Here is a 16,473-nt window from a genome sequence, read left to right on the forward strand (position 1 = left end):
GAGATCACGCTATATATGAGTGTAGAGAGGGAAAAGAGCACAACAGATTCTGCAAGGGAGGGGGAATTGCCTACTTACATGCACAAGGGAGTGCAGATCTCATATCTATGACTGTAGGAGATGAAATTAGTCCAGCAATGAAGCTGTGCCTATATATACAGCATGCTAGGGGGCACACAGACCTCACATCCAGGATGTAGGGGGCTGTAACATGTATACCAGGGGGCTAAGAAGGAATGAAAGCAGATTAAAGCATGGATGTCATAGAAGCCCATGTTGTCTAGACTTCAATAGTCAGACTACTGGAGACAACCTTCTACCTTTCTATAGTAACCGTGGTCCCATGAGTGAAGGTCCAGTATATGTGTGGTCATGTTTGTTTTCCTGCGTATAGATGTATATGTAAGTATATACAGTGTATACACATACAGTTCCTTTTAAATAAGCTATACTGCATTTTAGGGTGGTCCATAATATAAAAAGTTATTGGACCCCTGGGTGGCCGGGGCGAAATGTTCTCCTTTAAACCCGTTCCTGAGTACATAGGGCTTTACTCTGGGATCTGTCGAAAATCTCCAATCCTACAACACACATTATCTGAGCCAAGCAGAAATTTTCCAGTGTCCCAGTTTGCGCGGAGCTGGCAGGCCGAGGCGCTGAGCGGGATCAGCTCTTTCTTATGATGAATTCCCTGCATCTTTGGCGCCTTGTTCCCTGATAAGTTCCTCGGTTCACAGACGCCACATAATAACATTACAAAATAGAATTAAAGGGCTTTTCTTTTTTGTTTTATGTAAATTAAGCTTAAACGTTTCATAAGTTCTACAATTTTCCGGGACCTTGTGTTTCAATGGTCTCCCAGATCTCTGCTAGCTGGGAAAAATTCTTATTAGCCGCCAGAAACAGAATAAGCGACTAAGACTTCTCACAGCTGAGGGTTCGCTGCACTGTAATTAGTACAATACAGCTCAAATATGTATTTTTAAGGATAGGCGATTGGAGGGGGTACAAAAGTCTTACGTATAGTGCCACATCTCTGATTGTGAGGGTGTCAGGAATCCAACCCTCGACAACCTCATAATCTGAAGATATGTGATCAATAAGTCCACAAATACCCCCTTAAAGGGAACCTCTCACCCCTAACGTAGGGGTTGAAATGTCTATTCTAGAATTCCCTCTTATGTTAAATATCACCCATTTACCCATGAAAAATCTTCCCCTAATTTTCACATGAGACGAGTCAAGTTTATTGGGTGCAGAGGTAGTGTCACTTCACAAGCCCCTATCTTCTGTTCCATAGCATCTAGAAACATTTTGCATGTTTCATATTAAAGATAAAGATCTCATCTTTCAGACCACTTCAGGATTATGGCTTTGTGCGCTACAGAACCGGAGATACAGAAAGCTAAAAACATAGATGGAAATGTCGACTGTAGATAAAGTTCCATTTGCCACCTATTTTATTTAGCTGCCTGTAGCTCTGGTTCTGTATCTCACAGAACTGCAAGATGAGATTCTTATCTTTAGCATGACACCAGCATTATGTTTCTAGGTGCTATAGAACAGAAGTTACTGGCTTCTGAAACGACAACAACTTGACTCGTCTCATGTGAAAATGAGGTGAGAAGAGTCATATTTTCCTGACTTTGGGGGAGAATTCTAATAGTTAAACGGGTGAGATTTCACATAAAAGAGGGCATTCTAGAAAGGACATTTCACACCCAAACTAGTAGTTTATTGGGGTAAAACCTGGTCAGGTTCCTTTACTTTTTCACCAGATGTTTTTCTTTAAATTTTCACAAAAAACAGAATATAAAACAAAACCCAGCACCCAAATCTAATTCCTGATAGTTTGTTACAGTGTATCAGGCAGACTCCGTTGTGGTTGTGGTTACAATGTCTCCCCCCTCCATGAATGGCGTGTCTTGTTCTATATATTTCGGGTCACATTTGGTAATAATTTCCAGGCCTGGGGAAGATGAAAGCGACCTATAAACTGGATGCGCTTACCGTAAATATCTGTCACAAACAAGAAGCCCCTCACGTCAGGAGCCGCCTACTATGTAGCGCTGAATAACGAAGAAGCAATATGTTGTTATTTATAATGGCGTGCCTGGAGACGCGTCGCACACGACTTACGCATCCCGCGGCGATAAAGAGAGAGAGAGGGCAGCGATTTACAGCTCCGCGTCTCAAACATTAAAGAGAGAGCGGCTGAGGCTTCCATCTTCTCCTGCCCCGGGTCACCGCCTGCATCTAGTAAATCTATAAATACAGGGACATGTGTACATCCAGGGACAGGAGATTAGATGGAGACATGCACACACCACCGGGGGGAGGCGGAAAATTCCTGCTTTTATTATGTTGATGTTTCTTCTCTGTTCACATCCAAAGCTGCACAGAATTCTGCCGCCTTTTTTACCATCAGACAGCAGTGCATTGTGGGAGCGCGAGTGACATTTTAATACTTTGGCTTCTAGTTTACAATGCAGAATTTGGCTTTGGAGGTGAATATACATAAAGGACTTTCGGCAATCGGGTTGTAGAACAACTGGCTGCAGCAGGAGCCTCTCTCCTTCCGACTTGTCTGCAGTAAGACAAAGAGATGCTGAAACCCAACTTCCAAAACTAGCAGATAAACCCCCCAAATCATCAGAAATTTCTGTTCCCTTGTATTATCCTCTACACTTATTGTACCCTTAAAGGGGGTGCCTGGACCAGGTGATGACAGCCCACCAATCAGCTGGTTGGGAATTTCCCCACTGTGGGATTAATAAAGGACTATCTTATTCCTTGTCCTCAATTATGCACAGTCAGTCAATAACTTTCTGATCAGTGGGGGTCCCCAATCATGAGGAAGGGGGTAGGTTGTGTGCCCTGAATTAACAGAATGGCGTGGTGTCTCTATGGCACTGGAGGAGAGTGCTGAGCGCCATGCTCAGCTACCTCCGTCAGGACCACAGACAGTGAATAGAGCAGCAGCGTGCAAGTCCTACTTTCCGATCCATTCTTTGGACCTCATGACCTATGGAAGGGGGGGGGGGGTATCCCACCAAAATCCTGACTTGTAGTGGAGGGGAGGGGTTGTGGAGCAGCTCGGTGCAGAGAGCAGAAAGCTCTTCAGGCTGATAGTCCCGCCCAGAGCCCTTGCAGAGCTGCATTATAACTTGCCTTTTCTCAGTCCTGTCCTAGCCTACACAAAGGAGTGATTACACAGTTCTCCAGGGACAATACTTAACACTCTCTGCAGCTTTCCCTTTAAAGGATAAGACAAAATCTTATCAGAAAAATGTCAATGTTTACAAGAGGTCGATACACGGAAAAAACATCCCGATTCCTCCCCTGTGACCTCCGAGCCTCCTCATCCATAAACCACGACCTCTCCTCCAGCCTTAATGCATATGGAAGAGGACGGAGAAGACGCTTTCAGTATTCATCAGAAAAACAAGAAATAAATAAAGAAGCCCAAACGTCCGTGAGACCCGAGCTGAAGGCTCCCTAAATAAATAACATTAATATGTACATGTCCACATCAAGGGAGGTTTATGGAGTGAAACCAAAACCCTCGGCTCCCAGCTGATAAGCGGCGTCCAGGATAACATTCCCGGCTCTCGCAGAGGCGGCGGCGGCTATCTCCGGGCTAACCGCTCCATGAAACCCTGTGATAAGAGCGAGACAGAGCCGCTCTTCCTCTACAAAGCAGATAGCAAAGCCTGGAGGAGCACGCAGGGGCCGGGAGTATAGACTAACCCATTATAGGGGTCACTTTAGAGCGTTCTGAGAAGGTGGGGTCTGATTCGTGGCGCTCTTATCGATCAGCAGGATTGAGGGGTTGGAGCAACAAGCTCCCGTCACACTGCGCCATGTGGCTGAGTGTGGTACTGCAGCTCAGTCACATTCACGGGCAACGTGAATTCTGATTTACTTATAGTACATGGACTAGACTGGGTACATAGGAGCCCGTACTGGTCATATAGGGTCCGACATGACAAAGTGCTCAAATAACAAGCTCCTCCCACAGCATAGAGGATAGCAAATTCATACGTCACTCTAAGGCATGATGGGAAGGTTTCACATTTAGGACATAAAAAAAAAAAGTATAAAAAACAATAACATGATCATAAACAAGAACCGTCATGTGTGACACAGGAAGGTTTCCCATTAGATGTAATATGGAGAGGTTTGTGTGCACCATGGTAGGTGCCGGCACAATGGAGGCCAATAACCAGGCGGCTCCTTTCAATCCTTTACAAATCCAGAAATAGAAGGTGAAAAACAAGTTCAGGTGAAAGTCAGCAGCGTATGGAGAATTAGTGTAGAATTTACCAACCGGATGACAGGAGCACCTACCCCCAAAATCCCCCACCCTTCAAGGGATGGTCGAATTGTAAGTAGCCCCTTGATAGGTAAGCAGTGATCAGTTATAATCAGTGAGGAAACCTGGCGGCAAGTGATCAATTTCCCAGCAGCGCCACTGCAGGACACATAAGGCATTACACATTGTCTGTTCATACCAATGTATAGTCTGTGAAATGCAGGACAGGTCCTCCAGACCAGGAGACCCTCTATGCACGGTGGGCACACAGCAGCGTGCGGGGAGAGGAGGAGAGCGCTGTTCACCCCCCCCTTTCCATAGGGATACATGGCGCATGGCGCCGTATGCCGTGAAAAAATAGGACACGTGCGGCACCGTACCACTCCCGTAGGGCGCCGTGTGCCCATTGCCGTCAATGGGGGAAGTATATCGGCCGTACATACGTCCCCCATGCGGCAGTGTGAATGAGGCCTAACTGCAAGAAACCCGGCCAAAGGAGGACTCCCACCTCTTATAATTAAAGAAAATCTACCACCAGGATGAACTATTATAAACCAAGCACACTGACATACTGGTGTGCACCCCCTCTTGCAGGATCTGCCCTTCTTTTAGCTTCTTATGCCTTGTTTTTTTTTACAAAAAAGACTCATTTGCATCATTTGTAAAGCCTTTTATTTTTAAAAACACGGACATAAGAAGCTAAAAGAAGAGCAGATCCTGCCAGAGGGGTCGTGTAAATGTACTTGGTTTACAGTCCTCCATTCTGGTGGTAGATGTCCTTTAATGCATTAATACCCCTGCTCATGGGGTAATCCGTTTTCTTCTTTCCCCACTGCCTAGCTCTCTCAGGCACTGCCCTTTAACACAATGACTGGCCCATTACAGAAAGAAGGTGTAGAAAAAGGCCAAAACGGGAGAGGCCCCGCCCCTGGTGCACCAAGAAGCTAATTTGCATAAAGATTATACATATTTTTTCCCTTCAACGGCAGATTGCAGGGAAACGGGGAAGATAAGTCTGGAAAGCTTATGAAGGCAGCTATACAATTCTGCTTTTACTTTAGGGGAGATTTGGGACCTGGGAGTCTCCCTTTAAGGCCCCATGCAATGGTGGGTGTGATCTGGCCGAACCAGATCACGGCCGCCATTGTGGTGTATGGTGTTTTGAGCACACACTGTCCTATATCTCGATTGCGGCCCCCTGAGTCCCCCTGTCTCTTCCCTACATCACCTGAACGTGTGCTATGACGCGATTCCGGCCCTGGCGAGCACACGATTGTACGCATGGGGCCCGTGGGGGTGTTATTATGCTGGAACACTCATCCTTTGCAGGGTATAATATTTTTTGCCCTGTATGTATGTATGGTAAGATTTCTCCGGGATGGAGGGGGTGGTTTCTGGGACATGACATGACCTTCCTAGCAGGGTGGGTGTAGGTATTGCTGGTAATTGGGGAGAAGCGTGACTTATTAGCAGTAGAAGAAGGATCTATTCTTGCTGTTACATTGTCGGGCCGCAGTAAAACTCCAGTTATGTGCTGCCTCCATTAACAACAAAGGCATAGCTACACAAATAACGCTCCCCATTAAACAAGCTGCGGCACGTAGGTGCGAGACCGAAATATCTGCAGTTGCTGTCCCCGGCCTGGGACGCATCACTACATGAGCCCCGCACCGTGTAATAGCAAACCCCAGACACATCTATGGCTGCACATCCAATCCCCGGATTAATATAAAACACCAAGTACTAATAATACAATACGAAATGTTCACAAGTCTAAAAAAATTTGTTTTTTCTGGTGCGGAAACCTAAATCAGGGATGTTTACGGAACAGGTTCTATTTGGTTACTTTGTAGCCCCTGATGATGGGCGGTGCATGTCGCTTACCCGGAGTCGGTCTTTGGGCAGCGCCACTGCGCCTTGTTTGATGACCTCCAGGACTCGTTCCACCGAGAGGTCGGATCCGGCCTGCTCCAGGCGAGAACTGAAGAAGCCGATGACCTGTAAGGCACATGAGAAGTAGGTAAAACATATTGTAGACTCGGCTATAGGAACGCTATAGCACCAGCCCCCCCGGCACAGCAGAGGGTTCATGCTCCTCATTGGAAACACTAACAAAACTGAGCGATCCATAAGGCAATGTGAACAAGCCCCAAGACTGACGTTAATAAAGTACTCACAAATTCAGACTTTTCACAGGAAAAAACCTTGCGCCTTATAGTGTGAAGGTCAGAAGGATCCAGCACTGCCAGACCCTCCTGACCGCTGTAATAGAGATCTGGTGAAGGTCTCCCGGGTGTCCCAACATGAGGACCGCTGCAAGGTCCTATTTCTATTTCATGCTGCCAGGGGATGGGGCAGGAGAAGAGGTCGCAGCTCGGACTGGGAACGAAGAAGAGCTGTGAATGGATGTAGCAGTACTGCGTGTTCGTGTGAGTGAGTGTATGTAGCAAGAGGTATGTGACCGAAAAGATGGATCCGGCGGAGCTGTGTGTAAATGAATGGATGTGGCGGAGCTGTGTGTGAATGGATGCGGCGGAGCTGTGTGTGAATGGATGCGGCGGAGCTGTGTGTGAATGGATGCGGCGGAGCTGTGTGTGAATGGATGCGGCGGAGCTGTGTGTGAATGGATGCGGCGGAGCTGTGTGTGAATGGATGCGGCGGAGCTGTGTGTGAATGGATGCGGCGGAGCTGTGTGTGAATGGATGCGGCGGAGCTGTGTGTGAATGGATGCGGCAGAGCTGTGTGTGAATGGATGCGGCAGAGCTGTGTGTGAATGGATGCGGCAGAGCTGTGTGTGAATGGATGCGGCAGAGCTGTGTGTGAATGGATGCTGCAGAGTTGTGTGTGAATGCAGGCGGAAGAGCTGTGTGTGAATGCAGGCGGAAGAGCTGTGTGTGAATGCAGGCGGAAGAGCTGTGTGTGAATGGATGCGGCAGAGCTGTGTGTGAATGGATGTAGCAGAGCTGTGTGTGAATGGATGCGGCAGAGCTGTGTGTGAATGGATGCGGCAGAGCTGTGTGTGAATGGATGCGGCAGAGTTGTGTGTGAATGCAGGCGGAAGAGCTGTGTGTGAATGCAGGCGGAAGAGCTGTGTGTGAATGGATGCGGCAGAGCTGTGTGTGAATGGATGTAGCAGAGCTGTGTGTGAATGGATGCGGCAGAGCTGTGTGTGAATGGATGCGGCAGAGTTGTGTGTGAATGCAGGCGGAAGAGCTGTGTGTGAATGCAGGCGGAAGAGCTGTGTGTGAATGGATGCGGCAGAGCTGTGTGTGAATGGATGTAGCAGAGCTGTGTGTGAATGGATGCGGCAGAGCTGTGTGTGAATGGATGCGGCAGAGTTGTGTGTGAATGCAGGCGGAAGAGCTGTGTGTGAATGCAGGCGGAAGAGCTGTGTGTGAATGGATGCGGCAGAGCTGTGTGTGAATGGATGTAGCAGAGCTGTGTGTGAATGGATGCGGCAGAGCTGTGTGTGAATGGATGCGGCAGAGCTGTGTGTGAATGGATGCGGCAGAGTTGTGTGTGAATGCAGGCGGAAGAGCTGTGTGTGAATGGATGCGGCAGAGCTGTGTGTGAATGGATGTAGCAGAGCTGTGTGTGAATGGATGAAGCAGAGTTGTGTGTGAATGGATGTAAGAGAACAGTGTGTGAATGGAAGTAGCAGAGTAGTTTATGAATGGATGTAGCACAGTTGTGAGTGAATGGATGTAGAAGAACAGTGTGTGAATGGATGTAGCAGAGCTGTGTGTGAATGGATGTAGCAGAGCTGTGTGTGAATGGATGTAGCAGAGCTGTGTGTGAATGGATGTAGAAGAACAGTGTGTGATTGGATGTAGCAGAGTAGTTTGTGAATGGATGTAGAAGAGCGGTGTGTAAATGAATAGATGTAGTAAATGTGTGTGTGCTGTGCCATGTTACAGGGAATTGTTAATTGGTGTCCAATATATTTTTCCTATTTTTGGATGACCATCTCTGGGGTGCGTCTTATGGCAAAGTGCATCTTATAGTCTGAAAAATATGGTAATTCCTCTGGGTGAAGTCCATTAATACGATCTGCGCATCTCATTTGAGGGTTTCCAGTGATGAGATTGCTCACCCCGTATATTTTAGGGTCTGGTTGTGACATTGCACATAAATGGGACAGTAAGGTAATGTCAGCAGATCTCCTGCGGTGTCACATATCTAAGCTCCAGACGGGCCGGGCTTCCTCCATGACACGGATCCGCGCTCCCCTCTACATGAAAAGCTGACAAACATTTCCCAGGTCCAGGCGTCTGCTGCGGTTTTAAGCTGCATTAAGGAAGAATTACCAGATTTTCTGCTGGGGATGAAAGTGATGGGTGTCATGTATCCAGGGTTACACAACACAAGTGTAACAAATGTATAGAAAAGGAAAAATAACATGGTAAAAACCTGAAACTTATTCTTGTCTTGTTTTATGTCAGGGATAAGAGGAGTCCAAAAATATAACCAATAGGGCAGCTACACCCAATTCACCTATACCTATTCACTGCACTGGGAGCCGACTACAAAGGAAAGACTGTGATTGGGTCATATGTTGGGTCTGCCTAGATGGCTACACCACAGCCCAGTATAATACAGGATGTAACTCGGGATCAGTACAGGATAAGTAATGGCATGTATGTACACAGTGACTGCACCAGCAGCAGAATAGTGAGTGCAGCTCTGGGGTATAATACAGGATGTAACTCAGGGTCAGTACAGGATAAGTAATGTCATGTATGTACACAGTGACTGCACCAGCAGCAGAGTAGTGAGTGCAGCTCTGGAGTATAATACAGGATGTAACTCGGGATCAGTACAGGATAAGTAATGGCATGTATGTACACAGTGACTGCACCAGCAGCAGAATAGTGAGTGCAGCTCTGGAGTATAATACAGGATGTAACTCAGGATCAGTACAGGATAAGTAATGTCATGTATGTGCACAGTGACTGCACCAGCAGCAGAATAGTGAGTGCAGCTCTGGAGTATAATACAGGATGTAACTCAGGATCAGTACAGGGTAAGTAATGTCATGTATGTACACAGTGACTGCACCAGCAGCAGAATAGTGAGTGCCGCTCTGGAGTATAATACAGGATGTAACTCGGGATCAGTACAGGATAAGTAATGTCATGTATGGACACAGTGACTGCACCAGCAGCAGAATAGTGAGTGCAGCTCTGGAGTATAATACAGGATGTAACTCAGGATCAGTACAGGATAAGTAATGTCATGTATGCACACAGTGCCTGCACCAGCAGCAGAATAGTGAGTGCAGCTCTGGAGTATAATACAGGATGTAACTCAGGATCAGTACAGGATAAGTAATGTCATGTATGTGCACAGTGACTGCACCAGCAGCAGAATAGTGAGTGCAGCTCTGGAGTATAATACAGGATGTAACTCAGGATCAGTACAGGATAAGTAATGTCATGTATGTGCACAGTGACTGCACCAGCAGCAGAATAGTGAGTGCAGCTCTGGAGTATAATACAGGATGTAACTCAGGATCAGTACAGGGTAAGTAATGTCATGTATGTACACAGTGACTGCACCAGCAGCAGAATAGTGAGTGCCGCTCTGGAGTATAATACAGGATGTAACTCGGGATCAGTACAGGATAAGTAATGTCATGTATGGACACAGTGACTGCACCAGCAGCAGAATAGTGAGTGCAGCTCTGGAGTATAATACAGGATGTAACTCAGGATCAGTACAGGATAAGTAATGTCATGTATGCACACAGTGCCTGCACCAGCAGCAGAATAGTGAGTGCAGCTCTGGGGTATAATACAGGATGTAACTCAGGGTCAGTACAGGATAAGTAATGTCATGTATGTACACAGTGACTGCACCAGCAGCAGAATAGTGAGTGCAGCTCCGGTGTATAATACAGGATGTAACTCAGGATCAGTACAGGATAAGTAATGTCATGTATGCACACAGTGCCTGCACCAGCAGCAGAATAGTGAGTGCAGCTCTGGGGTATAATACAGGATGTAACTCAGGGTCAGTACAGGATAAGTAATGTCATGTATGTACACAGTGACTGCACCAGCAGCAGAATAGTGAGTGCAGCTCCGGTGTATAATACAGGATGTAACTCAGGATCAGTACAGGATAAGTAATGTCATGTATGTACACAGTGACTGCACCAGCAGCAGAATAGTGAGTGCAGCTCTGGGGTATAATACAGGATGTAACTCAGGATCAGTACAGGATAAGTAATGTCATGTATGTACACAGTGACTGCACCAGCAGCAGAATAGTGAGTGCAGCTCTGGGGTATAATACAGGATGTAACTCAGGATCAGTACAGGATAAGTAATGTCATGTATGTACACAGTGACTGCACCAGCAGCAGAATAGTGAGTGCAGCTCTGGGGTATAATACAGGATGTAACTCAGGATCAGTACAGGATAAGTAATGTCATATATGTACACAGTGACTGCACCAGCAGCAGAATAGTGAGTGCAGCTCTGGGGTATAATACAGGATGTAACTCAGGATCAGTACAGGATAAGTAATGTCATGTATGTACACAGTGACTGCACCAGCAGCAGAATAGTGAGTGCAGCTCTGGGGTATAATACAGGATGTAACTCAGGATCAGTACAGGATAAGTAATGTCATGTATGTACATAGTGACTGCACCAATAGCAGAATAGTGAGTGCAGCTCTGGAGTATAATACAGGATGTATCTTTTGTATCCCTATAGTGTTAATGGATGGCATGTAGTAGTTACACGGTTGCTTGCGGTGGAGGCCATGAAGATGACTCGGATGATACATTACACTACATACATGAGGACTCATGGCTTTATTATACAGCAGTTTATATGAGGGATTATATAATGTGTCACTTTATAATCAGACCTAGAACACTGAATACATTTCCTTTGTACACAGGGGCAGGAGAGGACGGCAGAGAAGTCAGAACACAAGGTACAACGATAATAGCAGAAAGTATATGGACTGGTGCAGATGAGACGGACCCAAGTGGATCCAGTTCAAAGGACGGAGACACAAAGAGGAGACGTGAGGCTCGCAGGAGAGGAGGCCTCACCCGCCGGCTGGACGCATTTGGCTTGATGGTAAACACAAAAACCAGAGAAGCTTCACTCAGCCGCCACCTCCATGTGTAAGGACTGTCTGTCCTATACTCCGCACTGCTCGCACCTATCAGGACGGGTTACATTGTATTTATTCTTATTTTTTCTTTTGCATTCATTATTCTATGCAAATATTTACATTTATTATTTTAAAAATATGATTTTTTAAAATTTTGATAAATGTACTACTGACTATTTTATAAGTGAGTGTGAATAAATTGGTGTAGTAGAGTTGTGTATGGATGTAGCAGTGCTGTGTGTGCATGAACAAATGTATCAGTGCCGTGTATGGATGTAGCGGAGCTGTGTGCATGGATGTAGCAGAGCGGTGCATGAGTGTATGAATATAGCAGGGCTGTGTGTATGTGAATGGATGTAGCGGAGCTGTGTGTGAGTGTACAGATATAGCATAGCTGCGTATGAGTGAATGAACGTAGCAGAGCTGTGTGTATGTGAATGGATGTAGCGGAGCTCTGTGTGAGTGTATAGATATAGCATAGCTATGTATGAGTGTATGAATATAGCAGAGCTGTGTGTATGTGAATGGATGTAGCGGAGCTGTGTGTGAGTGTATAGATATAGCACAGCTGTGTATGAGTGAATGAACGTAGCAGAGCTGTGTGTATTTGAATGGATGTAGCGGAGCTGTGTGTGAGAGTATAGACATAGCATAGCTGTGTATGAGTGAATGAATGTAGCAGAGCTGTGTGTGCAGTGCATGGCCAACATGGTTGTTTTAACTGGTGTTAAGTATACTAAATCTGGCGTTATATTATTATTATATAACACCTGATTATTATAATAGTAATGTATTATAGTAAGGTGTGTACTATAGTCCGAAAAAAATAATCTTTGTTATTCCGTCCCCCCCCCAAAAAAAAATCTCCAAGATAAACCAAGGAACTTGATGGTTGGTTTTGATCCAGCATATTGTTATATTATATTACTTTCTTTTAGACAATTTTCATGAATTATTGTCGATATGGTAGATTTTTAGTGACTACCAATTTGCCGCCAGATTAGACGTTCCCCTGCTTTGTGGTTTCATCGCTTTCATACTACAGATCGACAACTCGCTTGGAGGGCGAATTCCAAGAAAACGACGACAAGTGAAGCCAGGGCTGAGCGGAGGAAACATCTGCCTGTGGTCTGGGCATCGCCTCTGACGCAAGGGCCGCTGGGTTCAGGCAGCTGCTGGCAGAGGTTATGGCGCCGCTGTCAAGATGGGTTCATATACGGCACAAGGATCAGCCTTACGGGTGTGTATAGATATTTATATGCAAATATTGCTACCTAATGGCAAAGTAGATAATGATGGAGTGAGGGGGTTATCCTTAAATGCTCATCCAGCTCCGCCTGCTTCATGAGTAGAATAATAGAAGGAAAACCAGGAACAACAGAGCAGAAGAAGGGGAAGGAGGTCATTTTGTAGCTCTCTGGTTTATCTGCATGATTAAAGTTTAAGGGAACCTGTCACCAGGGACCCCATTTTCACTAAAGACAGGTTGCAAAGCCCATTACAGCTGCATTGCACATCTGACTTTCTGCTTTCTCTAAGCATTTGCATTACAATATAATTGTGTGTTATAACTTACCTTGCACCCTGACAGAATCCTCTGTGTAGTCCCAGGGGTTGAGCTTTGGTTTGGATGCATTTCAAAAAACAACATGTGACTTGTCTGCGCTGCAGACTCCTCAGCTCTCAGCCCCCACCTTTGTGCTCCTGTACAGCTCCTCCCACCCCCACTGATGTCAGCTCACCAGGCTGTGAGCTCTGTGAAGGAGAAGGAGGGAGAAGCTGTACAGGAGCACAAAGGTGGGGGCTAAGAGCTGAGCAGCACAGACAAGTCCCATGTTGTTTTTGGAGATGCATCCAAACCAAAGCCCAACCCCTGGGACTACACAGAGGATCCTGTCAGGGTGCAAGGTAAGTTATAACACACAATTATATTGTAATGCAAATGCCTAGAGAAAGCAGAAAGGCAGATCTGCAATGTAGCTGTAATGGGCTTTTTAAACCTGTCTTCAGTGAAAATGAGGTCCCTGGTGATAGGTTGGCAGGAATAACACTGCCATATGACTGCACTTACCATATCTATATTCTGCATAATATCCTGGAAGGATGGGTGACTCCGAAACTGCTCGAAGAGCTCCCGCTTGTACAGCAAGGCGTACACCAGGTTGGGGTTGTGGTGGAGAGAATTGCTCAGGCAGGAGTTGATGATCTCCAGCATCATTCGGATCACTTCCTCAATCACGTTCAGGTCTTGTGCCTGCGTCAACAACACAAATGATATAAGTTAGACACAAAACAGGAAGGTAAAGAACAGCTCTAATAACTGTAAAAATGTTAGAAACAGAACAAAATGTTAAAATGTTAATCAATGACAAAATAATTAATGGTAAAGGGAAAAGCATGATCTAAGGAACTCATCCAGCCATATACTACCCTGCTCTGTACTGATGAGGGGCAATAACTGTGAAACAGATGAGTTTCTTATTTGATTGATTGGAGCCTATTTGCATACAATTTTTCCCATGGGGAATCCTCTTTAAATAAGTCTCCTTACAGTGTTGTGTCCCTACAACAATAGTTGTATCGAAGGCAACACATTCAACGATATATTACCCTACTATGTACTGATGAGGGGCGAGAAACTTGAAACAGGTCATTTTTAGTTTCGGTTGATTGCAGCCTATTTTTACACTATTTTCCCATGGAGCATATGCTGTGGTGTCCCTACAGCAAGAGATGTATCCAAGGTAACTCATTCAACCTGCTATGTACTGATGAAGAGCAGAAAATGGAAACAGATCATTTCCATATTTGGTTGATTGGAGCCTATATGCACGATTTTTCCCACGAGGCATTCTCCCTAAATAAGTCTTCATATGCTGCCGACTTTCCACAACAAGAGCTTTATCTAAGGTAACATATTCAACCATATATTACCCTGTTCTGCGCTGATGAGGGGCAAGAAACTCTAAGCAGAAGTTTCCAATTTGGTTGACAAATTTGAATGCTCATTTGCACTCCCTGGAGCTTTTTCTGCATCCACCTCTGACTATCTGCATAAGAGTTGTGTCTATGTCATCTAAAACTACAGTGCCTTGCACTGATGAGGAGGATGCAACACAATAGTCCAAGGCAACCTGCCCTGCTCTATTTTTTTTTTTTTTAATTTAACACAATGTAGATTAGCTCTACTCTATGGTCATACCACATCACATAAACTCCCTTGTTAGAGGAGGCCAGCTATATTGTTTCTCTTGCTTTATAGCGCCATCATATTCCGTAGCGATTTTCTCCCATCTCCCTTTGTCAGGTCTCTTCATGTTCATTCCAGCTTGTAATAGAGTAAAAATACCCCTCAAAGATGTTAAGAGGAGTATCTTTTACCCTTCGGGATTGCAGTACGACCTCTGCCCTATGCGGAACTTGACTATTCTACCATCATCCCTGCTGATCCGTGGTGCCAAACCATAGTGTAACCAACATCCTGTGTATGATACAGTGATTGAGATTACTACTAGTGGCTGTGTATTATCTGCAGATTTTAGTTATTGGGGCACATTTCCAAAGGGTCCGTCGGATGCATTTCCGTCGGGTTTCCCAAATATTTCCAAATTGCCATGAATTGCACTGGGTTTTTGGCGCACACAATCGGATTGTGGCGCATCTGCGCCGGCTTTCATGTGACACAAATCGGCGGGGTTGTGTGGTAGGACAACCCGACTGATTTGGATAAACCGCGGAATTTAACTTTCAAAATTGTGTCGCAAGATCAGCACTTACATGCACCGGGAAGAAGAAGGAGAACTCCGGTGGACCTGAGCAGGGAAGCGACACATGCAGGATATCGGGCGCACGATCTTAGTGAATCGCTGCAGCTCCGAATCCTTGTCGGACATTCTGGATCGGCGGCGTCAACAGGACAGGTAAGTAAATGTGCTCCATTATGGACATGTTATGCATAGGGATGGTGCCCTATATCGTCAATGTGATGTTGGTGACCCAACATTCACTATCTGGGTCACTTTCATGGTGCCAAAGCTATAGTCTGCCTAGCCAAGTCATATAAATCTCACCCTCCCACCCAAAAATCACTCGGATCAGCCTGACCTTTGTGCCGGCACCATATGGCGGTCAGCGGCAGATATCGTCCAGAAACAAAAGCGGAACATTTCACAATGTGCCGGAAGACAACGACTCCGGGACTTGGGGGATTTCTTTGATTTTTTTTTGGAAAGGGAAATGCAGTCACATAACAGGGTCCACTGCCCTCCCGGTATCATATATCTGCCGGCGATGTGGCGCTGGAATTAATGGTCACGGAGCCGGCAGACACATTTGTTTGGACGCTCTGACATAGTACAGTGAGGAGGAGGAAACAATCAGGCCTCTCACAATGAGATAAAAGTAATTTTCTCTCGCGGAATAATGGGCTCTGCTAAGCGAGAGCCAAGTGCAACACAAGACTGAAAACAAATAGCAATCAGGGCTTCAGTGCGTGGCACCAGCCTCCCTGGGCCCGGGTCTGGCAGCACCGACACAGCTGCACCAAATGAATGGGTGTCTCTCTGCTGGAATTCCTGCAATTCTTATGGCTTTTTTTGCTGTGTTTGTCTAAGCCGGAGCCTTGTGTACATTATAGCAGGAACCTGGCAGGCCGCGGCTTTCAGCACATTTACTAGCTGACTGGCACTGAGCGGAAGTGGCGCTGTACACCTCGGGTCACCACATTCCTGGACGCTGCGGGTCATTGGGTTGTGAAGCCCGGCGGAGAGATCCGTCGCCTGGGAAAGTAGAGATCTTGTAATGATGATCTAGACTGCAAATGATGCCATGTACTGCAGGACGGAGCGTAAAGATGTGCCGTGCAGGGGTCTGGGAAGTGTCCAATATTATTGTCCCTTGAATTTTGTGAAACTTTAGAGAAAATATTATAAAAGTAAAGTAAAAATTAAAAAAAAAGGCCTCTAGGAACCCTCTAAAAGCAGAGGTCACAATCCTCCTCCACTGACATACATTAAGGGTCTTA

General features: G+C 45.9%; 1 protein-coding gene across 2 annotated transcripts in view; it reads right to left on the reverse strand.

Moving 5' to 3' along the window:
- Positions 1-16,473, reverse strand: part of DYM (dymeclin) — a 197,806-nt gene that overhangs the window by 29,743 nt on the left and 151,590 nt on the right. For both annotated transcript variants that reach the window (XM_072133157.1, XM_072133152.1), the window contains 2 exons: positions 13,522-13,704; positions 6,200-6,313 (listed from right to left, as the gene is read on the reverse strand). In XM_072133157.1, the coding sequence (XP_071989258.1) occupies positions 6,200-6,313; positions 13,522-13,704 (297 nt within the window). The remainder of the gene's footprint in view (positions 1-6,199; positions 6,314-13,521; positions 13,705-16,473) is intronic.

The sequence above is a fragment of the Engystomops pustulosus genome, chromosome 1 (assembly GCF_040894005.1).
Source record: "Engystomops pustulosus chromosome 1, aEngPut4.maternal, whole genome shotgun sequence".
NCBI lineage: Eukaryota > Metazoa > Chordata > Amphibia > Anura > Leptodactylidae > Engystomops > Engystomops pustulosus.